The sequence below is a fragment of the Aquila chrysaetos genome, chromosome 13 (genome assembly GCF_900496995.4).
Source record: "Aquila chrysaetos chrysaetos chromosome 13, bAquChr1.4, whole genome shotgun sequence".
In the NCBI taxonomy this organism is placed as follows: Eukaryota; Metazoa; Chordata; class Aves; order Accipitriformes; family Accipitridae; genus Aquila; species Aquila chrysaetos.
The window spans coordinates 26,612,367-26,637,656 of record NC_044016.1 but is presented as its reverse complement, the minus strand read 5'-3'; the positions used below and the strand labels follow the sequence as shown (position 1 = coordinate 26,637,656).

Here is a 25,290-nt window from a genome sequence, read left to right as displayed (position 1 = left end):
AAGACAGTATTAAGAAGATAGTAGAGCAGTTCAGGCCTATGAGAATTTGAGAATGAAATATCCTGATCCTGTAGGTCCTCAGATATACTTTGGTATTTTAATTTGTCAGAAGTCTGTAGCTACAGTATTGTCTAGTTTTTAGAGATGTCCCACTTACCAATGAATGCAGTGACTTTTGGATTGATGATCCCACTTGGCAGAAGATGAAAGTCATACTCCACAGAATCCACAACAACTGTATGCCCTGCATTATTGCCTCCCTGGGGGTGGGGTGGGGGCAGGTGGGAGGAGAAAGAAAAAAAGTGTTAATAGTTTTTGATACTAAAAGACAAATGAACACAGTATAAAGATGGAATAAACTGGTTCCAGCTCCAATTCTGCAGCCTTTGTTTCTGTTATCGACAAAAGATCTTTCAGAGATCTCCTTCTCCCAGGAAATCAGCCAAACTTGTTTTGTCAAACTCGACAATTTCAACATCAGTATTATCCATTATATAGACTTTGGACAGTATTTTGGTTTATCAAAGGTACAAAAGCTTGGAATAAGTTTAAAACTTTCTAAAAATTATTGGACAGAAGCATAAATATTCTAGTACATGCAAACACTTCTAAAAGCCATCATCAGTTTTACTCTCTCTAACTGTAATAGGAACCTAGTAAGTATTAGAAGTGGAACTGCAACCTTACAAAAAAAAAAAAATCACCAGTTAAACTGAGTATATAAACCCATACATCTATTGGGAAGGATAAGTCTAGCTGGCAATGTGCAGGCTTGTTGTTCTGAATTTTGGGTTCAGTCTTTTGAGTGTTTTTCTATGAATAGTAACCAGCAAAGTTAACTTTTTCATTCTGTAACCTCCTCAGCGATAAGAGAGGTCTGTAATAATACAAGTCATTTATATCTGAAACATGCTGTTAAGGAGTGAATCTAGAGGCAACTAAGATGATTGTGGTTTTGTAAGATACCGGAAACCATTTACATCAAACTAACACTTAACATTTCTAGCTTTTTTCATTACCACAGAGAGTATTAAGAGATTTGTTAAACTGTGAAGTACGTGTAAAATACAAAACGAAGCCGATGACCAAGTCTTAAAGAGGGTCAAGACAGGCCTATGAAACTAAAAAGATTACAAAATAGTTACTAAATATCCCCAGTTCTTGTTTGTTGTACTTTTGAAAATAAGCTTACACTCTCTTGTGACCGAGTCATTTGTGCAAGAGAAGGTTACATACAAAATGGTTCTGTTTGTCGTAACTACAGGAACATCCTTTACAGGCACCTTGCACCAGAAATAAATGAACTGCTTCATAGAAGGAAAGCCTTAAAGAAAAGACTTTTAATCTAAGCCTTCTTTCAGCACAAGACAAACTGAAGAAAGGCATTCTAGAAAAGAAGAAGAAAAAAGAAACTATATGAAAAATTAATCTATGAAATTATAAATCTGAAAGATTTCACAATAATGTATCACAGAAGATCTTTTCTAAGCAATGGACTCAACAGCTACTCACTACTACTACATTTACAAAGCATGAATGCAATACATAAAGCCATATATCTGACATTACAAATAAAGAATATTATTAGATATCAAACATTTGTGCCAATATGTAAATACACATGCCACAGGTAAAAGCCTAATCTCAGTGAAGTTAGCAATGAAAATTCTTGTAATTTCAGCATTATTTATTTCAGGACTTACAGCCGTTCCACCTCCTTTGGAAATAGGGAAGACTTACAAACCTTCACCCAACGAAGGAAATGTCTGAATTTAAGAAAAGTTTAAATGATTTAGTAATTTAGTAGTGTTTTTCCATGCAGTGAACTGTACCTTGAAGAAGTGGTAAAGATTTCTGGATGCAGATGGTTTTCACTGCAAATGATCTGACTTAATCAGAGAATGCCAAATTTTCAATTTACAACATGTGAAACATATTGAATGCATAAATAAAGCAAGCCTTTCAAGTTTATTCTTTTAAGAAAATAATAAATGTTCAGGAGTAACCTTCCTCTTCCTCCTCCCATCCTTTCTATTCAACAGTAGCTGTTAAGAAAGATTATTTAGCAGTCTACCAACTCTACAGTTGTATCTTTGATTTGAAAGGATGTTAACTAGCTACATCAGCAGGTAGATCATTTACAACTATTTCTTAAATGCAATGCTGATACTCCTGAGCTACTACAAGTTACTCTAAAACTAGATAATATTCTAAGAACTAACAAGTTATACACATACATAAAATATACAAGCTTTTTTAAGTAAGAAAAGGCATTGGTTTTCTACTCAGTGTTTCAGAACCTAAGCAAAACCTTTCCTGAGGAAGAAAGAACAGCTATGTACTAAAGCAGCATTTACAGTCAAGTACATCTGCTGAAAGTAGTAGTTATCTTCTTCCTCAGATTCCTTCAAATTAGTCCTTTCTATTAGATTCACCAGTAATATCAGTCCAGACAAATTTAACATGAGCACTGAAGTGCTTTAAATGAAAATTCAATAAATAGGCCTAAGTACAACACTGAAGTACTGAGGTACTAGTAATTTACATATGGGAAGATAAGTCCAAATTCTCCCACTGCAGCATAAATAAATGGGACTACTAATCCATAAGCAACACTAAGATTAGTGAATGACTATTCATTTGAAATCCCCTACTAATTGGATGATTTAATTTCATGTTTTGCTTCTCTATTTATTAAAAAAAAAAAAAAGTTTTCTAGCATTTTGAATGTCAAATAAAGAGAAAGAAAAATTGGCCATTGTAGAGATTAGATCACAATTAACAATAAATTCTTAGTCTTTTCAAGTCTGCCAAGCTATTGGTGCCATTCAGATGTGGTAACTTAAAGTTCAGCGGTCCCGTCTGCTTGAGTAAGGTGTACGGCGGGCAGACTCAGACTCTGTTAATCATGAGAACGTAACTGCTGAGTTTTGGTGGTGTCCAGACTTCTCCCTTGCACTGCTGAGCGATGCCAAGGTGTGTTGTTTCCATGCTCATTGGAAAATAGCCCATGGCTGACAAAATAAAAATGGCATCTTACTTTTTAAACCTTGAACTACACGCACAGCACAGCTCACACTTCATCTAGAAGCAAGCTAGTTATATATACTTCTGCATGTTTACTGTGAGCAGTTATACTTTAAGGGATTTTGCTAGAGACTAAAGTAGAAAACTTGACATGATGTGTGATGAATCGCCATCTGAACACACTCCTAGGCCATTCCAATACCTCAAGGTTTCCAAATACTTGTTTTCAGATCGGACTCAAATTTGAATCTCAGAATTTAGTTGTTTATAATATTATGATTCCTACGACATGAAAAGATTCAATCCCAAATGCACTACTGATAGCAGCAGTCTGGTAGAACATTAAGTCAGTGCCCATCCTGCTTTGGATGTCGTTCTGTCAAAATGTATCATTTTGAAAAATATTTTTAATTTCCAACCATATTCTAGGAGAGCATTGAACCAACAGCATTTCATTAATTCGGTTTTCAAAATTCTGCTGTTGATTTACAGGTAAGCTCTACCTTAACTGCAGAAGTGCAAGCGTATAGTTACAGAGTTAGGAATTGTAATATATTAAAAGAATGGTTCACACTGTACACTTACAGTGAACTAGCAGTAAAGTGTACACGTGTTGTGTGCTCAGACATTGCACAACACGGGCTTGGTAAACAATTCCAATTACAGAAACCTGAACTCAGAGTTCTAGTGGTGGTGGGGTGGAGGAGTGGGTTGTTGTTAGGTTATGGGGTTTGGGTTTGTTTTGGTTTTTTTCCCCTTCCTCCAGAAATTGATGATAATGCCAACATCTTTGTAATGTAGGCAACTATTGCCTCTGGGCATAATTCAAGGTATAAACTGATGAAGTCACTCCTGGCTTCAATGCTTTCCATCCGGATTTCTCACTCCTCCTCCCTCATCACACTAAACCAAATGGGACCAGTTAGGTCATTCAAGCTAACACTCCTTTGATTCAAATGTTTAAACATTATTAATGGAGAACTAACTGTGGAATTTATTTTCACCATTAGTTAAACAAAGTTCATGCTCAAATGATCTTCAATACATTGTATAAAGCTTTTGCCAGAGGGAAATTAAGACATAAAAGTAATTTCTTGAGGCTGGCAATACTCCCCAGTTAACTAAATAGAGTAATCAGTCTACCATATCTCAGTAACCTTCTAGGTAGCCAAACCACAGGAGTTCTCTCCCAGCCATGTGAAAACTGAAACACCTACCTTGGGCCAAGACAGACAGAGAGGCCAAGTGCATGGCAAGACCAAAAGATGCTCTTGCTCAGTCTGGAATACGCTACGTGCATGTAGCGGTGACTCCTTTTCCCTTTCTCCCTGCACAACGGCAAGATTTCCTTCATCTCAGCCAACGAGTGTGCCATGGCCAACATACTCACTCATTAGGGCAAGGCAACTCTGGATTCAGCTACAAATAGACAGATTGCAGAAAAGGATTGAAGGGTGGAAAAGATGACTTCTTGGAAAAGATGACTTCTTATACACGAGAGGTACAAGGCGGCACCAGTGGCACTCTGAACAAAGAACTTCTTCACTGGGGTGCTTTCTTCCCATTCTGCAGAACTGTAGCAGAGGAAGCCCCTCCAGAAGTCAGAATGCAGGCTGTGGAGGAGGTCAGGCAGCCAAGGCAGAGCTGGTTTTGCCAGCATAAGAGAAATAATATTGTGCGGATTAAAAAAAAAAAAAAAAATTTAAGAAGAAAGCTAATCAATAAGACTGAATAGCATGACAGTCAGGAATGTCTAACAGACTCAAGACTTTACTTGCTCGGTATTGCAATGCAATATTTTATTCCAAAGTTATGCAAAAGAGGCTTTCTGAAAGACAGCAAAGACACAAATACCTAATGCAAACACAAGCAAGAAAGCCCTTTTAAGAAAAAAAGAAAGATCCTTTTAGCAATTTTTAAGTAAGTTAAACTTGCAGAAGACCAAAAAAAAAAACCCAGTTCAGGATAGGCAGTATATGTGGGACCAGAAGAGAGCTTTCAAGGTCCAAGTACCTGCTAAACACAAACCCACTGAACCTTCTTCATAAAGTTTTGTGTTCTCAATCTCTGCTTCAATGGTTTCCGTGCTCTGATACAGCTGTTATAAGAGTCATCTAACCCCACCCATCTAACATATCATCAAGAAGGAGGAAAAAACAAAACAAACCAACCACACACACACAAAAACCCACTTGTTTCTTTAAGTGCTTCCCAAAAACTTGTGAAAATTTTTATTTTTTCAGTGCTGCATCCATCTCACAGGATGTTACAATATCAGGTACAGTATTGTAAACCCTCAGATCATCTGCCAGAAGAGCAGAATCAAAATTTTGAACCTAAATAAGACTCTCTCTCTTAAGTCATTTCACAACCTTTTTCCTCTCTCCTCCCCAAACCTCCTGTCTGTCACTTCAAACAGCTATTAAGAAAAAAATTGTAATTTTAAAAATAATTTAAAAATCATAATACTCTAAACATTAATCACTGAAAATTAATTGATTTTTATTCTACCACAACTGTGTGTATTATTTTCTTAAACATAAAATTACCACAGAGGAGATAAATTGGATTTTGCATACTTAAATGTCCCCTGCCCACATCCTTCAAGTTTGGATACATACAGTAGAATCCTTACATGCCATGAGCTTCTCATTTCAACAGACACAATCTAGAATATCCCAACATTTTTTATTTCAAGTCTTTTCATTCTGGAAGTCATGCCAAAAGGTGTCTGCTAGTTACCTGAAAATTTTCTTAGTACAGCATCATCCCTGAAACATACCAAGGACACAGTCAGACAACAAGCACAGGTGTTTAATGCCCAAAAGGCTGCATCACCTAGCATTCAAATACTGTGAACTAGAAGTATACAGTTGGAAATTATCAAGAAGAAAAATCAGTTCTTGTTAATATTACACCAGAGACTAAACACTTCATAAATTTAATATGCATAATGCTTAACTTTTACTTATTTAACACTGAAGTATCTCTCTAGATTAGGTTATTACTAGGCTATTTAGGTAAGAATATAAATGATCTTCTCCCTTAGGTTCTAATAATGCTCACTTAGAAGACAGAACAGTATTTAAAAAAAAAAAAAAAAAAAAGCCGAACCATTTCTTTACAGGTTTTCTTTACATTAGAAAACAGCCTCTGAACTTGGGCTCATTTCATCACAGAAAACTGAGTATACAGTAAAAATAGGTGCATGCCTTGCTAAAGAACAGAACATAAACCAGATTCTCCATCTAGCAACAAAGCATCTACCCAAAACAAAGAGCAATAAGAACCAGTAACAACATACTATACTCCTATCAAGAGGCTAACACAGGCATACTACTCCTAAAGTCCCAAGCATACTTGGCTTAGATATAGCACCATTTATTTGTGCATCTCTATCAAGGCACAGCATTGCTGTTTTAGCATACTCTGAGGTTTCCATTCAGTTTGTTTGTCCTTTCTTTTTTCCTTGCACTATTTTTTCTTTTCATATCTTTCAACACAGTATTTGCAACCATTCTCTCTCCTCTCCCAAAGGATTCTTCAGTGACCAAGGCGTCAGCCCTTTCAGCAGCCCACAGCTTTACCAAATAACAATGTTAAATTGTGTCTCTAGTTGAATTTCCCCAACTTTTCAACCGAGACCCACTGTTTTTGTTCAAGACTTTGAAACAACACACCAAAGTTAGAGTGATTGGTTTCATGGCTGGACCCAGCCTCCAGTTTTCAGATTACCAGTTGCTGCCTGCACTACTGCCAGCAATGCTGAAGGAGTAACTGCCACCAGGTGACACTGAACATTTGTGCTGATAACAGGGGAAAAACACGAGCTTGCTCAAAGTGAAGGGAGCACCAAAGACCTATTTTTTTTCCCCACAACAATATCAGTTCAAACAATTCACAGAATTATGAAGTTGGGCATCTTAGAAATAGCTGTTTTAATCATAGCCTCGATGCAAAAAGAAACAAAACAAAACAAAAAACCACCTCAGCCATGACAGTTTCCCAGTACTCTTTTTAAAGAGTTGTTGGTTTGTTTTTTGGAGGGTTTGTTTGGTTATTGTTTTGTTGTGTTGGTTTTTTTTTTTTTTAAACTTCTGCACATATCAGGCTCAAAAGGGTGCCAGCTGGACTTGAATGAAAAATTTCTTTCCATTTATTTGGAGAGACAGTGTGAAAGTCATCATGAACAAGCAGCATGAACCTATGCATTTCAGTATATGGATTTAGTTTAGGGACTTTTTAGTTTGATGCTCTGATGGATGAACAATTTAAAATCCTATTAAGACACAGCCGCCTTTTTTCTCCTTTCATGATCCTGACACTATTATATTATACCATTATTTTAGAGTATTTTAAGTCATTAAGTGGAATAGTGAAAGTGAGATCAGGCACAAGATCATTACCCAATCTATAACATTTTAAGCAAAACCTGTTGTTGTAAGATAACTAAATGCATAAGCTTTTTAAAAAGGCATTATTCCAATTTTACTGGTGCGGTATGCTTAAATCACTTCCTTGAAAAAGCATATGATCCCTGACCACTAGGCTGGTACTCCTGAAATATCCAGGCTATTCAACATGTAGAACAGCTAAGTATACAGGACTCTGACAGAAAGGTGCATAGTATTAGACAAATTATCACACAAGTACTGTTAGAATTGACAGCAATCCGGGTAACAAAACCCTATATTTACCCACTTTCTAGAAGCCTCATTCCAAAAACATTCCCTATGAAATACCACTTTTGAAATTTCCTTTTACAGTGGTAAACTGCTCAGAGATATTTTTTAAAGCAAACAAGAAAAAGGGGAGGGGAGTCTTCAGCTTGCTAAAGAAGATTAAATAGCCTAAAAATCCTTCTCAGTGTAAGCACCACACCCAAGAATCTGCATCCATATATTCAATTTAGATAGGTTGGTCAGTACTACACACAAAACAAGATACTATTCTAAAACGTACCTATCCTGGCAAATGTGAACAGAATCAGTTACATATGCACAGAGGGGGCATAAGATAGCAAAGACAGCTGCAAGTATTGCACATCTGAGGGCCGTTTGATAAACATTCTTAGGAAACACCCTTTTTGCAATAGTTTTGAGTGCCTGAAAATAATAATTGGGATGGAAAAAAATTATCTGCTAGTTGACATTTTACTGGAAACAAGCTTGACATTTCAATAAATCAAACAAGTGACTCCTGCTAGCCAAAAAACATCGTCGAAGCACTGGAAGGCAATAGTTACCACAAACAATACACTCGTGCACATGACTCAAACACACCAGTTACCACAATACTGTACCATGGTCCAGACAGTACCACCGGAAAACATACTGAAGACTCATCAATAGTGTCAGAGGACTACATTTTAAACATATTGACTGAACAGTATTTCTAAAAGGACATCTACTGTGATCTTCAGGTAAATCATTCCAGCACTTCCCCGATCTATGCAAAATGGCCTATTTTCTCTTGCATTCTATAGCTTTTAAATACCTTAACTGCCAGCTGAAGTATTTTGGCTAAAGAACTGAATAGAACTAGCAACAATATTAATGCAAGTACCTGACTACAGTTTTATGATTTTTTTTTTTTTTCCTTATAGCTCTGAAGACTGAAACAATTTTTAGAAGTGTAACTCTTAGAAAGGTGTGTTCTGGAGCCAAACTGGTAAACTCAAAAGAATATATGAACAACCTTGAAGCAAGACAAGTCTTCTCACTTTAAGCCTTCACATAGCACAACAGCTCTTCAGCTTGTTGAATTCTGTCCATGCAGAAGAGCTTCCAAATCATGTATAAAGCATGGAGAAGGAGCATTCATAATAATATTTAACAGCAATTTTTCTTCTGGAATTGCATTGCTGTACTAGTCAAAAGCCCCCAAGGAACATTCATGTATTGAGCTAATTCACTGGACAAATAAGCAGCAATCTTTTTTGGAGTTATGGCAGTGTCTTGATAATTTAATGAAGTTAATTTGACAAAATGGTAATGACTTATGCCTGTCTTCAGAAAGACTAATTGATGACTACTTCACCAACCTTTCTGCATCATGACCTTTATTGTCAGGATTAAAGAGAGATGCTCTCTTTAGACAAAAATATTATCTTCTTGCTGAATTAAAATAGTGCAAGAAAGTTTATCAGGTAAGACTTCAGGTTTACAGTGCTTAACCAGCCACTACCAAAACTCAGATAACAGAACACTGAGGTTGAAACAACTACCGCCACGGGTTTTGTTTTGGGTTTTGCTAAATATGAAGGTACAACCAGAATGTTTCCTAAGAAGTAATTTATTCAAGAATAACTCATTTGGCTTTCCATAAATATGCTTCAACAATATTAATGTTTACCAAGGACATAAAAATTTTAAATTGAAAAAAAATATCATCAGACTGGGAGTTACAAGCTCCAGTGTGTTTTATATGCAATGCCTGCTAACAAGAGCTCATCTGAAGCTAAGTGAAGCCAACGATTGAGGAAGCATGGAATCTCATTTTCCAAAAAGACTCTGAAAATGATACAAAGCCATACTCAAATGCTTATTAGAGAAATCCTTAACCAGGACTTTTTCCTCTGGTGAGTTTGCTCAGAAAAGTTCCATGCTCCTGAGTTTGCAGCCAATCTCACTGATTTACCTGAAAGTTATGCAAAGGACTTGACCACTTGTCCTTCCAGTTTAAGGGAGAAGGATTTGCATTCTCCCATTTTCCTGGCACGCACATGGGACTCTTCCAGCAAAAATGTACACACTTAGTATATCTATCATTCACTGAAAGACTCTCAATCTTAAATTCATTCTAGCTTCAAACTTTGGGTTTTTCCCTTCCTTTTTTTGAAGGGGGGGGGGGGGGGGAAGTGCAAACTGTCTAACAGGAAACATTAATGTACCAACTTGGATAATCAGCAAAACAGAGTTGCCTGTTAACAAACCGAAAGCAAAAATACTACTCCTCCTTGTAAAAAAAAAAAAAAAAAAAAAAAAAAAAGAAAGACATTGTCTGCTTTTTAAAACCTTTGTATAGAGCACAAAGAGCAAAAGTAAATGTGTGCCATGTGTGCTAGCCAAGGAAGCATGCACTTAAGTATGAGGCATGTGTACATACATAAGTAGAACATGAAAGTAAGAAGTCACTGCAGGAACACATAAAAAATAAAGTGCATTTGAAACTAAGATGGAGGAACAACAGCGTATCTTTCTCTATTTTAGATCTATGCAAGTTGAAAATATGCTTTTTATTTTCAGAGTGTATCTTCATTAGTTAAGGACAGACTAGACTTTAGCGTAATAACCAGAACAGTTAAATCCGACTTGAACAGATCAAGACAAGCGAGCAGTTCAAACCCTGATGCCTCACGTACAGCAGTACTCCCATAACTGCTAAGACTGGTCTACCTTACTGCAACTTTATCTAACAGTGGAGGTGCATAGGGGAAAAAAAATTATTAGAAAAGCAGACTGAAATTACTATTAAAAGCATATTGTGAATGGCTCTCTATACTGATACTAGATACAAAAGTATTTAAAGCAGCTCTGAAATACTGACATATGCGTTTAAGAGAACTATCTACCCAAAGAGACTACGATGACAATCACTGCCTTTGCTTATGACGTGATCATGCCAAGTTGTCTGTCTCAAAAATACGATGCCTCAGGGTAGAGCAAAGTCTTTCAAGTTCTCTCCTCTGGAATAGAAATTAGTTGTCTAGTTTAAAGAGATGTTATCTCATGCTACATTAAGGAAGAAGCCATACACTCCTTTCAACTCTCCCCATCAGATGTGTGTGTGCATAATTTTTTCTACAGTTTACTTTTATTGCTACCACATTCCAGCATTCATTTTTAGCTCAGGGCAACCACTGTTGTTTCTGAGCTAGCTGTACAAGTGACTGCCAAGTTGGGCAAGAAGCAAGTCAATGTTGCTTTGGCATCATTTGGTTGTAAACATTTTCATTTAACTCTTAGATGAAAAGTAAAAAAATACATCAAGAAAGCTGGATATTACCATAACTTACAAGAAACATAAGAAAGGCTCCTTCTTGCCACAATCAGATTCCGGGAACACTGAACACACTTTTACAAAGTTGATCAGTCTAGCAAAAAGACATATCTGAACTCCTATGATGCACCCTAACTAGACATAGCTTTGCAATTACTAGGCTATTTGCTTCTCATTTCAATACATATTGCCAAAAATCTATTTTGAACTTCAGATTGCAAACCATCCCCCTTTAAAAACAAAATAAAAAAAAAAAAATCAAGGTTTTGATAACTAATTCATTCTCTCACATCCCAGATTTTGTGACTAATTTCTTGCTTTCCCCCCCTTCCACCCCCAATGAATTAGCAGCTAACAAACCACTGCATAACCTGCTCCTGGGTTTCAGTATAAACAACATCCAGCAGCTAGTGATTTTCTTCCTTGACAATCCATTCACGTTTGTAAGATCTAAACCTAGTTCAAGGAGTCATCATGTCACATACTTAATCAAAGTTTCTGAAATTTTGGCTAGTCTTCAGAAATTTTTGAATGTGTAGTACAAGAATTGTTGCATCAGAACAAGATCAAGAGCATGGTTTGAGGCAGAATATGACAGAATAAGCACATTATGTTTTACACATTCACCTGTATTCTCCTAACAAATAAAAGAAAACATTAACTTTACTTAATCTATTAATCTCAAAAAACTCCATGCATTTTTCTATACTGACAGAACTTGCTCTGAGGAACTGCTATTGAAAGACAATATTCAGAAAGGCTCTCTAGATCTGGTTTTGGCTTAGTTTCACGTGATCTGCAAAACCTTATGTTGCAATGCCTATGTATGTTAGGTAGGGAACAGGATTCATTATCCAAGTCCAGAATAAAGACCAATCTATCCCTAAGAGATAAAAGAGATCAACTGAGGCAGGGCAGACAAGGAACAAGAAAAATGTTGAAAGCACAGATTGGTCCACCACTACGTTGCTTCAGTGCATAAAACCCCAACGATGCTTGCTACATTTCACAAGAATATTTAAGAAAGGATATGAAAAACAAAAAGTGACTTTGGGAATATTTACAGAGAACATCTTCCAAATGTGTGAGGTAGTACAGCAGAAATAAAAAATTTATTTCAAATCTTAATAAGCTGCTATGGAGTACTGCATCTTAACCAACCAAACACAGTAAGCTTTTGTAGTAACTAACAGTAAGATTGAAAGAACAATAAGAAACCAGTAGATCAAGGTGTAATTTGCTCTTTAGTGCTATTAAGATCTCCTTTGTTAATGGTACAAACTTTATGAACTGGAAAATCAGATTTCAACTGCTCTTCTGTTAGAAATAATTGAGACATTGTGTGATTGCTTACAATAACAAGAGATCACCTATCAGTGATGCTCTAAAGCAGGTCTGTAAAGCATATGACTCACTGATGGGGCAGGCTGAAGAACTCATTTTACTGACCTCTCTTTCCTCACCAGAGCATATTATTGGCATGCTGCCAACCACTACAAGGTCCAAAAGTGCACCCAGCACTTAAAAAAAATGAGAGCTCTAGCTAGACATCACGTATCGAATGCCTGAGCACCTAAAAAAGCACTAATAGCTATAGCTACTGATTCTGCTATTCCTAATTCTGCATGGCCTGCAAAGGCTCCAGACTGAAACACCTTTTCAAATGAGAACATTTAGGGAAAGAGAAAAAGCAGGCTTGGTGAATGGAAGATAAGAAAATTACAGTTTTTCAAAAAAAAGTGGCTATATACAGACTAGTGATATGGCAGCATTAGGCAGCATTGGTCTGAGGACTTCGGTTGGCAGTTATCAGCCGATCAATGGTAACTGCTTCACCCCAAGAATGTGCACACTGAAAACTTCTCTACTAATTGTTGCACTGTAATCACCACATTATCAAGTGATCAGCAGTGGCTCACTATACACACTGTTGTTTGGGGGAAGGAAGAAGAAAAGGGAGTACGAAGAATCCACACATTTCAACTGCCATGCATTAGCAGTTCAGGAGTAGGAATCGTGTGACCCCACAGCAGGCAGAGCAGTAATGGTAAGTCACAGGGAGACCACAGCGAAATCAGTTGAGAAGATGTGGTAAGAAGCTGCAATTCTGTTCTGAAGTAGTAACAAGATGTACAATAGAACTGAAAAAGCAGGAAAACAGGATTCTTTAGCATAGGAAGCATGGCTTAAAAAAATTTGAAGACTTAGAAATTACTCACCTGTGTGAATTATATACTCTGAATAAATCAGCTACCTCCAACAGTAAGTGACCAAAAATTTGGTGATGAAATGAGTAAATGAGAACAGAATCATGCAGTGCAGACATTACATTTTTTTTGCTGTACTGCATACACTGGTAGATGGGGTGGAGGAGGTGGTGTTAATGTAAGAGATACATAGCGTATTTTAGTACAGTATTTGTTTTGATAAAATGATCACCTAAAATAACTTGCTGGCATTAATTTGCCATTCCTATATCCAATAACAATTAAAATCTGGTAATTAAATTCCCTAATTTGGTTGCATTCTGCAATGGTAGGAAGTCCCTTAATTGGAACAAGCAGCATTTTCCTTTAACTTTCCATTACCTGTGGAATTGGAAAAAAATACAATGTGTACTTTTAAATAGCAGTAAGGCCAGCTGCTTACTAAGAGGGAAACTATGTCAATCAAAAAAACCACAAAAGCACAGTTTTTATGGCAACTACTCCTGAATCTCAAACAAATTCTTGCTTTATTTTACTGTCTGGACTATGACTTATGTGTTAGCAGGTAAAAAGACTTTGCTCTGTAAGCCAGCTGATCAGATGCAGGTTTAAGTGCAAAAATCTCACCAATACATTTGTTTTATCAAAAGCATCATTTTACAAGATACCTCCTAGAGGTAAATGAAGGCCAATTCAAATTTAACAGTGGAAGAACAAGTACATACTTTGCCTGTTATGTCAACGTGTTTATATTAACTGCATCTGAACCCTCTACACCAGCAGTGCCTTCACGAAACTATCACAGTTGCCAGTGCAGCTGCATTAGCAAATACATACATACAGCCCTTGGATGTGTTTTAATTCTATTTTAGTCTCTTCAAACAGTTGTTGTTGAAACCGTAATACTACTTTTGATAAATGTGAATCTGTCTCCTGAAAATAAAACCCCATACTCTTGCACTGAGCCCAAGAGTCCTTTCAACCACCTCTAAACCTAGATAAAACACTTTGGAGGGTGGTACTTAGAAGTAGAGCCATAATACATCTTATTTCCTGACACACTTATTCAGCTGATTGTACCTAAGCAAGCACCTCATTCCAGAGGCCATAGTCAACTAGTTAAACAAGTGGCTGAAGTCATTAGCACACCTGCTACCTAGAATACATGATGGTATGGCCATAGATTTTAGAGTACAACTTCTTGCAATGCCTTTACAGGCACTGTAAAAGTGATAGTCAATTCTCAGTTCTGCGATAGGACCACTTTTATGCTCTGCATCTGCACAGAACCAAGGACAGTGATATGAAACCCACACTAGAGCTCCCAGTTTCACTGCAAATATAACGGAAGTTTCCAAGACATCTTAGACCTGCTGCAACAACTTCCCAAGTCCTCCAAGAAAATAGTTGTACTAATAAATTTTTCACAAGAACATGCTAGAAATATTTGATCTCATCCACAGGCATTCTAGCAACTCTGTGGCATGATGAATAGAAAGAACCATCCTAGAATTAATAAGGGTATAATGGCAAAATAAGAATCAGAATCTCTAATTACAGAAAGCTGATATTAACAATAGGCAGACTAAATGTGTTCCAGTCTTTCTTTCTGGACTTGTACCACTATGAAAAGCGCAAGAGTCATACTCTAATTTACTAGCACTAACAGTAGCATCTAGAATATGCTTGCATACATAGCAAGATGATTTAATAGCTCAGTACCACCGAAAGAGAATATTCCCATCTTCCCTTCTCCTTCTGAGAAACTGTTCTTTGTGCTTACCCTATCCTGGGCTCCTCTTTTCATTAAGGTCCCCCAAGACCATTAAATTCAGTTTTATTTACTAAAACAGCAGAAAGTAAATCCAACAAAAAATAGTTTCCTGCCATTTTGGTGAGTTAATCAACTTAACAGAAGTGTTCAAGTGCCAGAGTCAGTGCATGGGAGGAGACCCAGACAGCACAGCCATCAACAGGAAAGGGAAGAAAGAAGGAAGAAGAGCTCCTTCCTTCAGCAGGAGCAACAAGCTGTTAGAAATGGCACAACTGGTCATGAAATTCAAGCCTGAGATAATGTCATAGTTCTTCCCTTTTCTTGATCCTTTACCCAGCTGATTCAAAAGAAGTAACACACACATTAAAACACATGCACACAAAACTTTACCATCTGACTCTCTCTCCACCAAAACTTCTTAGCGTTAAACATACACGGTTACCAAGACACCCTTCAAGTTTCAAGAACAAAGTTGTAAAGGACGAACTGAGTCACTGTGTTCTATAACTCACAAAGCCAGGTGACCATGCCACAGCACCACATCAGATTGTATTATTAAAAAAAAAAAAAGAAGGGGGAAAAAGTAATTCATTTGCGAAAACAGCTATTTAAGTTTGTTTACTTCAAAATTAAAGTCTCTGAAGTTCGAGTTTTTGATTTGTCAGCTTTGCAACTGACTGGGTTCTGAAAACAGCAGTTTTATGTGCAGTTCTTATTAGATAACACAATGCTCCAGTGTTTGCATTTTTCTGCAAATGGTATGCTCTTCCAAAATATATTTATTTAAGAGCAAATTTAACTTGTGTGTTCAACAAAAGCGTACAGATAACGACACCTACATGAAGTCTGCGAATGCTGTAGGCATCTTACACTGCTGTATCTCTTACCTTCAAGAAAAAACGGTACATAGTTTTAGTTCATTATGTTGTGCTCTACAGAATTACTGCACTAGAAACGTTAAGAAAAATGCCTCCTCAGAACTGTGTTGTTTTTACGTAGGCATTTAGGAGTACTCTGCTTGCACGCCAGACTGACTTTTTGTGCTCTTTTGCTGGAATAAGGCCTCCAGAAGAAAAATTTAAAAAAAAAAAAAAAAAATCAACAGAGGAAGATGGGATTTCATTGACACAACCACGATCTTGAAGCAAGGGCAGGCGAGTCTTTGAAAAGCTAGTTTTATCTGAAGATGACTAAGTTGTTGCGGGCTGCATGCACACCCTCACGTGCATCCTGTAACTAACTGCTGGTTTCGTGCGGGGGCCAGCGTTACACCCCGCCACCCCCGCCCCGAGAGGGGACGGCGAGCACGCTCGCAGGCGGTGCGGCTTAGGCCACGCCGCCGCCGGGGAGGGCTCCTCGCCCCGCTCCCAGCAGCGATGCTGCGGGAACCGCCGAGCGCGGCCCCTTCCTGGCGCCCCCCAGACAAAGACTGCTGCGGCGGCGGGCCTGAGGGGGGGGGGGACGCGACCCCGGCGGGCGCATTCCTCCTGCTGGAGGACGGCTCTCGGCAGCGAGGAGGGCGCCTTCTTCCTCCTCCTCCTCCTCCTCCTCCTCCTCCTCCTCCTCCCCCCGGCGCCGGGACGGGGACAAAGGAGGAGCGGGAGGGCTGCAGAGCCCGGCCGCGGGGCTCTCTCCAGCGGCTCCTGCCCCGCCGGGGAGGGCTTTGCTGCCCCGCAGCCCGCCCTGCGCGGCGGGAGCCCCGCCGCCTCACCGGGCACCGCCGCCCGGCCCTGCGCTGAGGCGGGCGCTGGGGGAGAAGAGGGGCGAGAACAAGTGCCCGCCCGCCTCAAGGTGACACCCGCGGCCTCCCCCGCGCCCCGGCTGCCTCCTCACCTGGCACCTGCAGACGATGTCGGCGTCCTGCGCCAGCAGGTCCACCACCTTGCCTTTGCCCTCGTCGCCCCACTGGGCCCCCAGCACGACGGTCACCTTGTTGCCGGGGAGGCGGGCGGCGCACTCGCCGTTGGGGATGGCGGGCGCCGGGGCGCCATGCTCCGCCATGGCTCGCGCTGCCCGCTCCGGCTCCGCTCCAGGCACATGCGGCAGCGCGCGGCGGCTCCGCTCCCCCCCGCCTCCGCCTCCTCCCGGGCGGGCGGTGGTGCCGCTGCCGCGTCCAGGTGCCGCCGCCTACCGGCCCCGCCAGCGCGGCCTCCCCCGCCGCTCCCCGCCGGGCAGACCCCTGCCCTCAGGCGGAGCCCCGCCCCGCCCCCCCGCGGAAAACGGGAGCCGCCGGTGCCTCTCCCGGCGCCTTCCCCCCCCCCCCCCGCCTTCCCTCGCCCTTGCGCCGCTCCCCCCCGCGCCTCGCAGCCTGGACTACATTACCCAGCGCGCTGCGCGGCCTCCCCCGCGCAGAGCGCCGCGCGGGGCCGGGCGCGGTGCATGCTGGGGCACGTAGTCCCCGGGGGCCGCACCTGTGGCGGGAGGGCTCCTGCTCGCTTGCCCCATGCGCCCCCGCGGCGGTGCGAGGCCGTGTCGGCTGGGGAGCGGGTGGGGGGCGGCCGCGGCGGAGCCGCCACGGCGCCTCACTGGGCGTTGCTGGCCTTGCTGAGGCTGGATGGCGGCTGCGCCTTGCGGAGGTGAAAGGAGGGGGCCAGGGGCGCTGAGGAGAGGCGGGGGCGGGGGGTTGCTTCTGTGCGTCGGGTCTGGCTTCGGCTCCATATGTGCTCAAGCTGCGGCCTCGGGTTTGGTGGCCACACATCCCGTGTCCGTTCGCCAGAGCTGGCTCTCTGGGAGGCAGCAGCAGCCCGCGGCCTGACGTGCTACAGGTGTCCCCGCACCGCTCCTGAACCAGAGCGGGAGCCTCTGGTCCCTGCCAGCCCGGAGGGTCTCGGTCTGGTGCGGCTCCCCGTTTCCCCTCAGGTTACATCTGCTGTGGGCAAGGCGTACCTGTCACAGATGTCAGGCCTGCCGGCGTGGGTTTGCAGTATATCACAGCTTTGCCTATATGGTTAGTTTTGCTGACTTAATGATAAGAATGTAAACTAGGGATTGTAGAAGCAGGGGCTAAATGTAAGAGGCCATTTTCTCCAGAGACACCGGAACATGGCCCTAGGCTTATTCATGAGTTAAAAAAATAATGGAAAAAACCCATAGCAGAGAAATGCCTTCATCATGCATACTTGAGGGTTTACATGTGGAACTGATGTCTCAGTGGCTGTTTTCATTCTTTCCTGCTTCACAGAATCAACACCCCTGGGGGAAGATTTTTTTTCTGTAAAGTAGTTATTAAAAAGATGTAAGTCTGAATGACGTAATTATTGCTAAGACAGCTATTCAAAAACCTGACTCACTGAGCAGTCACAATCTGCAGCTGTCTGGCAAGTTGTAGAGTTTGATATTAGTTGCTTCTTTGCTCCTTCAGGTTTACTTTAACCAAGAATTTGAGGATCTATAAAAGCCACTGAAGAAAAGGTTGTGTCTTGCAAAGCTGGGAAGGTATATAACAGAAAATTAAATACGGACTTGACAGAGAACATTTAAAAAAAAAAAAAAATTGAAAATATCTAAATCCTGAACGTCACTGCAAAGAGATGCTATGACAAAGTAGTCAGTTCAGTACAGAGATGTTCAGCAATTGCAAATGATACAAGGCAATTGCCTGTATACACTTCAAAGAGCAAATAGTTCCTTAAACATTCAGTGTAGTCCATAGTATTAATATTTTTGTCTGCTTGTGCTAAAAAAAACCAGCCATGATTTCTGTATTGCTGCACAGAGCTTGTGGGAAGTCACTAAAAGCCACAAGGAACTGCTGAAGTCAGTTTCTCCAGTCTTGCTGACGCAATGGCAAACTTTGTTTTAGTGCACTCACTTCTGAGGCCATAGATCATCTCATGACTCCCCAAACAATGGTCCAGATTAATGTTTCAGGATATGGTTTTCCAGTATAGCTGAATTGTATTAACATCTCACTGTTGCCAACACAAATATTCCCTCAAATCTCAGAATAAATTTTAGCCTGTCATGGTAGTGTCCTAACAATGTGGTATTAGTGTAATGCCACTTTCCAAAGAGGTCTCAGGCACATGAATACATTGTTCTGCTATTTTTATGTGGTGTTGAAGAGTTTTGAGATTTATGTTTTGGTATGTTTTCTTGGTAGGTATAGAACCAGTGAAGAAAACTATGAACTCTTCACTTCCAGAAAACCTGTAAGTATTTAATGAAGATCAAGCTACTCAATACTGATTGGTACTGCAACATTTAGAATTTTTATTTAATACATACTCTTAGGGGTCTGTCATTCCTCCACCCCCTTTTCTTTGTAAACTAAATGGAAGCTTTCATTCTAATACAGTAAAACATATTAAATACTCTTTATTGGCATGATTCACTAACTGTATTTATAGTATAGTTCTAAAACATGGTAACTCTTGCCTAAAGTACAAACACAGCTGGTGTCTAATGCCCCTGGTCAAAAACAGGCGTTTGCTGTAGTATAAGTAAGAGCTTAGAATAAAACTGTGCAGAAACTCCCAATTGCACTTATTTCAGTTCATTTAGTATAAGCAAGAAAACCAGCGAGAACATGCAATGTTACCGTACTGGTTTTTTCCTCTAACATTTGTGGACTATATTAACTTGGTTTGCTATTTGGGCAAGGTGAATCTGCTCTGTGAGAGGTCAGGTGGGCATTTAGAGGTGGCACAAAGTGGCAAGAGTTTATGTTCAAGGAATGAAAGAATGTGGCTGCCTTTTCTGGCATTCGCAAGCTGGTGTACGGGATTGACTTTGTAAAACTGAACCCATGGTAGAAGTGTATACTGATAAAGTTTAGGTTGTATTGTCTTCTGAATTGTTCAATGTTAGTGACTGGATATGAAGAACTGAGGCAGTTACATTTATCACAAATTTCACTCTAATTTGGGTATATTCAGGCTTTTCATGTGACTGTATTTCCTGCCTCCCAATAAACTGCAAGAGACTCAGGCAGGAATTTTTAATAAACACTGAACGGAAGCAGTGCGAGATCTGCATTTCATTCAGATGTGTTGAGGAGATATGCAGAATTGTTACATGTATATGTTTTCAATTATTCTGATGAAGTATCCCACATATTCTGATCATGTATTTTTAAAAAATTGACACACAAAGTAGTTTAGAGGAGAATTTTGGTAAGAACTTCAGTAGTTCAGAAAATCAAGGATGAGCATGAATGAAGGGAAAATGCTGTAACAAGAAGGTAAACTGGACTATTAGCTAATGCTCAGCATGGCTGATGGGTCATGGAGTGCTATTTCTTTCTCCTTATTAATACTTCTTAATTGTGTTGAAGGACTACTGAACAATGTTAATACTTTTCTGATACTGTTTTTCCTAGTGTAAGCAATTTCTGAGTTTCAGGGGAAGTATACGATGAAGAAATAGCCCTTGGCAATGAAAAGGTCAGGGCACGTGGTCCATGGTACAAGTTTTCTGTTAAAATGGTTTTACCTGTGACAATGATGAAATACTCATATATTTGACACTGAGGTCTTATCTACACTAGAACAGTGGTTGCAGAAAAGTGGTCTGTGGGCCATGGTTAGCTAATCTGCAGGTGTCCTACAGAACTGTGTTATTTAAATTTGTCACATTTATCTCATTAAAACTTTCAGTAAAAGGTAAGTTAATTTTACTTCCTGATTATTTACAGCATCTTTAGAGTATTTTCCTGTTTTAATTTAATGTTAAGATGTACAGTGGCTCACAAAAAATGTAGGGTGTTTAGTGCCATGGTCAAAAAAAGTCTAAGAATCACTGTGCCAGACACGATTGGCAACTATAGCACTTCAAACTGTCCAGAATGCTGTCAGCTTAGCTTAGGAGGAAGAGAGATCATTATACAGTTAGAACATACATAATTTTATTTGAACAGTGTGCTAATGTAATTGATCCCTGCTTGTTGCTTGTTATTACTGTTTTTAAATTAGTTTTTCCAGTTAAAATTTCCCCTAATTATTTTTGTTACATTCATTAATCTTTTTATCATGATAAAAACGAGATTAAGAACATTATAAAGTAATATCTGTATATGTTGTCACGATTGATATATTTGCACACACTAGCAAGTGTTATCAACTCTTTGATTAGATATTTCTAGAATATGAAGGAACTTCATTTATTGAGTGGGAATTTCCTGATGTATGTACTGCAGAAGATAAAAGGTAAGAGCTTAAAAAATCATACACATCACAATAGCAAGATTTTGAATTCAGTGAGAGAAAAGTTAAGATAATACTGGATACTTTTGAAATTTCATGGGCAGTTTACAGAAGTGTGTTTTTTACATGCAAGTGTAAATAAGGTAGCAGCTGACAAAAGTGGAGATAAACAGGAAAATAAAATTCTGTCGTTTAAAAGTTGTAAAGCTAAATCCTTTCCTTGGAAATGAGATTTGTAAATTATGATTTGCAAAGACAACTATTTTATATAATAATACAAAAAAAAAGAGAGTAAAAAAATTTTAAGTGTGTTCTTCAGATCTGCATATTCTCTTCTCTGAAAGAACAGCAAACGAATTGTTGTCTTTGCAGAGCAGAAATGAAATGGAGTTTTTTGTATGTATGGTACTGTAATTTAAATGTTTACCTATAATATGTTAAATACGAAAATGGACATATATGATACAAGTTAGCTTTTATTACAGTGTTTCCCCCCCCAAGAATTTCATTGCTTCTTCTGATCCAAGCAGCAGCTTACCCTCCAAGGCAGGTGTGAATAAGTTCCCTGTTCCTTAGTGTTACAACATGTTAAGTGTGTACAAAGATACTGTGTTCTGTCTCGGTCTTAGCCTTTGACAGCATCAGCCATTGAAAGTTTAATAGAATGCATGTGTGATAGATATTGGGTGATTCGTTTTTTTGCAGGACTTTATAGTTTTATAAATTTCTCAGAATATGTCTCTCAGTCAGGGAGAATGAAGCACTATGTAACGGAAACAAACAAACAAAAAAACCCACTGATATATGTATGAATCCTTTTTGTTGTTTTTGTTCATTAAAACAGGATGCCAAATATCATACAATATTTGACTAAGAAAGATCTTGAATTGGCTGAAAGCTTTTCCTTTTTCCTAGATCTGGTTTTTGGTTAGAATAGTTCCCTCATCTGGGTCATTGCAAAAGTGTCAGCTCACGGGAGGGGAGCACAGTAGCCCCGGTTTGCATCAGCTTTATCTGTTTGAAAACAGCACCCTGAGTTCACCATCTCTTGAAAGTGCCACAAGGGCTGTGGATGAGAGCTGCTGCACCAACCAAGATTGTATGTGGTTGTCAAATATAGGTTAGAATAAAGATTTTTGTCTGTGTTAACCTGTAACCCATAATACCCGAGTCCTGATAAATCCTTAATTTATTTTGCTACTAATCCTATCTGACGTTTTGGAACAAGATAGGATGAGACTAAACTGGTGAATGGGGTGAAGTGTGACCTTCAAGGCAGGTGACCAGGATGTGCAGGCCTCTAGAATGACCCATACCACATTCTTAGAGAGCTCAGGGGCTGGGAAGTGTGCCCTACCAGTTGTCTGTCATTAAGGGGCTTGTTTATGTAGCTGTTGAGAGACAGTCATCTTGTAGTTCCCCAAAGTGTCACTGATACTGTACAGTAGCTGGGTTGTCTCACATACATGTAAGAAAAAACTTGAGCCAAAAGCTTAATGAATATTTTACATGCTTTTAGGCTCAAGTTTCTCTCACATTCTTCTTTCTTTTTTTTTCTTTTAAATTTTGTCCAATGTGCTTAGAAATAATGCCCTAAAACTATAAACATTCAGTCTTAGAGATGTAGATTGTCTGTCACTGGAGTGCTGAACTGCTAGATTGTTTAATAGAAGTGTAGGGTTTTTCTCTTGCACAAACTTATGAAGAGGACCCTGAAATCCTAAATTTTCAAGATTTAATCTAAATAGATTCTCAGATGCACATATCTCATGTTAACTAATGTTAAACATTTGTGCTATGGGTCGTGTTTATTTTTAAAATAATTTTAGTTCACCAAAACCAACACTGAACTGTCCATTTGCTGGGACTTACAGAGTAAAACCAATAGTAAAGGCTGAGGTAAGCTGTGAAAATAAATTGTGAGAAAATTAACTGTGGTCTGATCATTGTGTCATTGTGTACTTGGTGATGGTTTGGATGCTGATGCCTCACAGCACCCATAGTCTGTTGTGAAATGGAGCTCCAGAATTGAATATGCTATTTACAAATAACCCGTCTTTATCTCTAAACGTTGTGAAGGAAAACTTCCAAGTAAGAACAGAGTTTAACGAGTGTAGAGGTGGTTCGTTTGCTTGCAAGATGAATCAATGAATTCTGAGATTTCTGATAGTGTCTTTTATTTTATTGAACTACTAAATATTTTACCCTTACCCCTTTAACATCCAGTTACTCTGCTTGCTCTACAGACCTATCTGCATCCCTTATCTTCTCTGGGGACAAAAGGCAGCTGCTTATATACAGCTGCAGAAGAACTCGGCTTTCTTGCAGTAGTTTTGTAATGACTATTGAGTGCTTTTATACCAAATTCTGTAGTATGATTAAAGATTAAAAAATGTATGGGACAATCTTAACAGATTTTAATCTTACGTTAAAGGAGAGATAAGAAACCGTTGTGCAGACATTATTCATTTTCTTACTAAGTTCATCTGAACTCTTGATTCTTAAATGGGTTTGTAATAATAGTATTTCCTGCCTGTTACACTGGAACAGCACAGATTATGTGGATATTGTCGCAGATTTCTACCATGTTTACAAAAAAACCCTTGGGATTTGACTTACTAGGATTTTTTCAGTATTTTGTAAAGAATGTAATTGGTGTTTTGGTATCTGAACTGTAATTGGTTTTGGATCTGAAGAAGCTCATGCTGAATCCATATTGTGATCACTGACTAGAAGGAACTATAGTGTCTTTTAAAGGTATTAAGGAAGCTGGTAATATCATGTTGAATCCCTGTTCATTAGATAAGACTGTTACAAAGAAGTGAGTAGTATTGGGTCTATGTCCCCATTTACACCGCCATTTAAGGTGGCACAAAAACATATGTAAACTGCATAAATGCAGTGCATTTTATGCAGAAATGATCTAATATACAGGCATTTAAAACAAAACAAAACAAAACAAATACATTTAATGTAAGAAACTTCTCTTAATTTAATATTTTCTCTTACTGGATGGGATTGCTGCCACTTATTTCATGAACATCAAAACCAATTGTTGCCTATGTGTTCGTGTTCTCTAACTCTCTCCTTCTATGAGCCTTTCCCAGTGCAAAACCCTACTTCTCTCCCATTTATGTTTCACCTCACCCTTTCTATCTAAATAATCCTAAATTCTACCCATATGTTCAAGCTCTCTTGTCGCCTTTAATATTTCGATTTCCTACCAGTATCTCTTGAGCCATTCCAGAATAGCTTCAGCTGTTCGAGTTTTCAACTACTGGTTGAACAAGAGGTAGCAAGTGCTGGGATGAGTTGTAACCTACGTATGTGATTATTGACCAAGGCTTTAGGACCTGGAGTTTCCAAGCATGCTTGTCTGTTCGTAAATAGACTTACTGAATTCAGTTGGACTATTCATAAATCAAAGCTTTTTCTGTAAGTAATAAAGCATTATGTAGAGGTATATATTGATACAAGTAAAACATAAACCAGTAGCACTAGGAAGAACAGTGTATCAAAGCAAAACATGCTTCTGTCTTCTACACATTTGGGGGTAAAGAATGGTATTTGCCGGCTTCTGATCATTCTAATTGTTTCATGTGGTATGTGACAGCAGCTTCACAAACAGACAGGTAAGGGTTTTTTTCTATGTGAATATGTTTGGAAATATATAATAGTAACATTTTCTAACAGGGGTGGTATTTTTAATGATCTATGTGAATAAATGAAAAACCTGACAGTTTGGAATTTATGATTTTTGCATAATGTTGGATATTGTGTGTATATATATGAATGGGTCAAATTGAGAACTGCTTTGTTTGCATATTGAATTAAGATCCATAGAACATGAAAAGAGGAGCTTTTGTACTTAGTACAGGTCTAAAAATGAAGGATATTGACATGTGGATTCAGATGTAGCATGGAACAAAAACGCAGCCAGCCATTGTCAAGGGTAAATCAGTGTTTCAAGACAGAATTATTACAGAAGGCAGCTCATAAGCAATAGATTACAAAGGAAAGAGATGAACTTGGGAGGATGTATGTCTAACAGGTCTGAAAGCTATTGAAGAACATATCTACTTTGGAATGCAGGGGGATTTTGATTGCAAGGGTCAGAAAGAAGTATGTTTCTTGGAAA

General features: G+C 39.2%; 2 protein-coding genes across 3 annotated transcripts in view; one reads left to right on the top strand and one right to left on the bottom strand.

Annotated features, from left to right (window-relative positions):
• Positions 1–17,170, bottom strand: part of ADSS2 (adenylosuccinate synthase 2) — a 39,275-nt gene extending 22,105 nt beyond the window's left edge. Inside the window, exons 1-2 of the mRNA XM_030035498.2 lie at positions 16,843–17,170; positions 158–260 (exon numbers count right to left, since the gene is read on the bottom strand). Coding sequence (XP_029891358.1) covers positions 158–260; positions 16,843–17,010 — 271 coding nt within the window. The 5' untranslated portion in view covers positions 17,011–17,170. The remainder of the gene's footprint in view (positions 1–157; positions 261–16,842) is intronic.
• A 262-nt stretch (positions 17,171–17,432) lies between these two features.
• LOC115350186 lies at positions 17,433–23,599 on the top strand. 2 transcript variants are annotated; one of them, XM_030035544.1, is made up of 4 exons: positions 17,433–17,496; positions 19,112–19,160; positions 21,082–21,155; positions 23,399–23,599. In XM_030035544.1, the coding sequence occupies exons 1-4, from the start codon at positions 17,453–17,455 to the stop codon at positions 23,481–23,483; spliced, it is 252 nt and encodes an 83-aa protein (XP_029891404.1). In that variant the 5' UTR covers positions 17,433–17,452; the 3' UTR covers positions 23,484–23,599. The 2 variants fall into 2 exon arrangements, 1 of the variants encoding a protein (XP_029891404.1); XR_003926342.1 differs by having other exon boundaries at positions 17,434–17,956.
• The last annotated feature ends 1,691 nt before the right edge of the window (positions 23,600–25,290 follow it).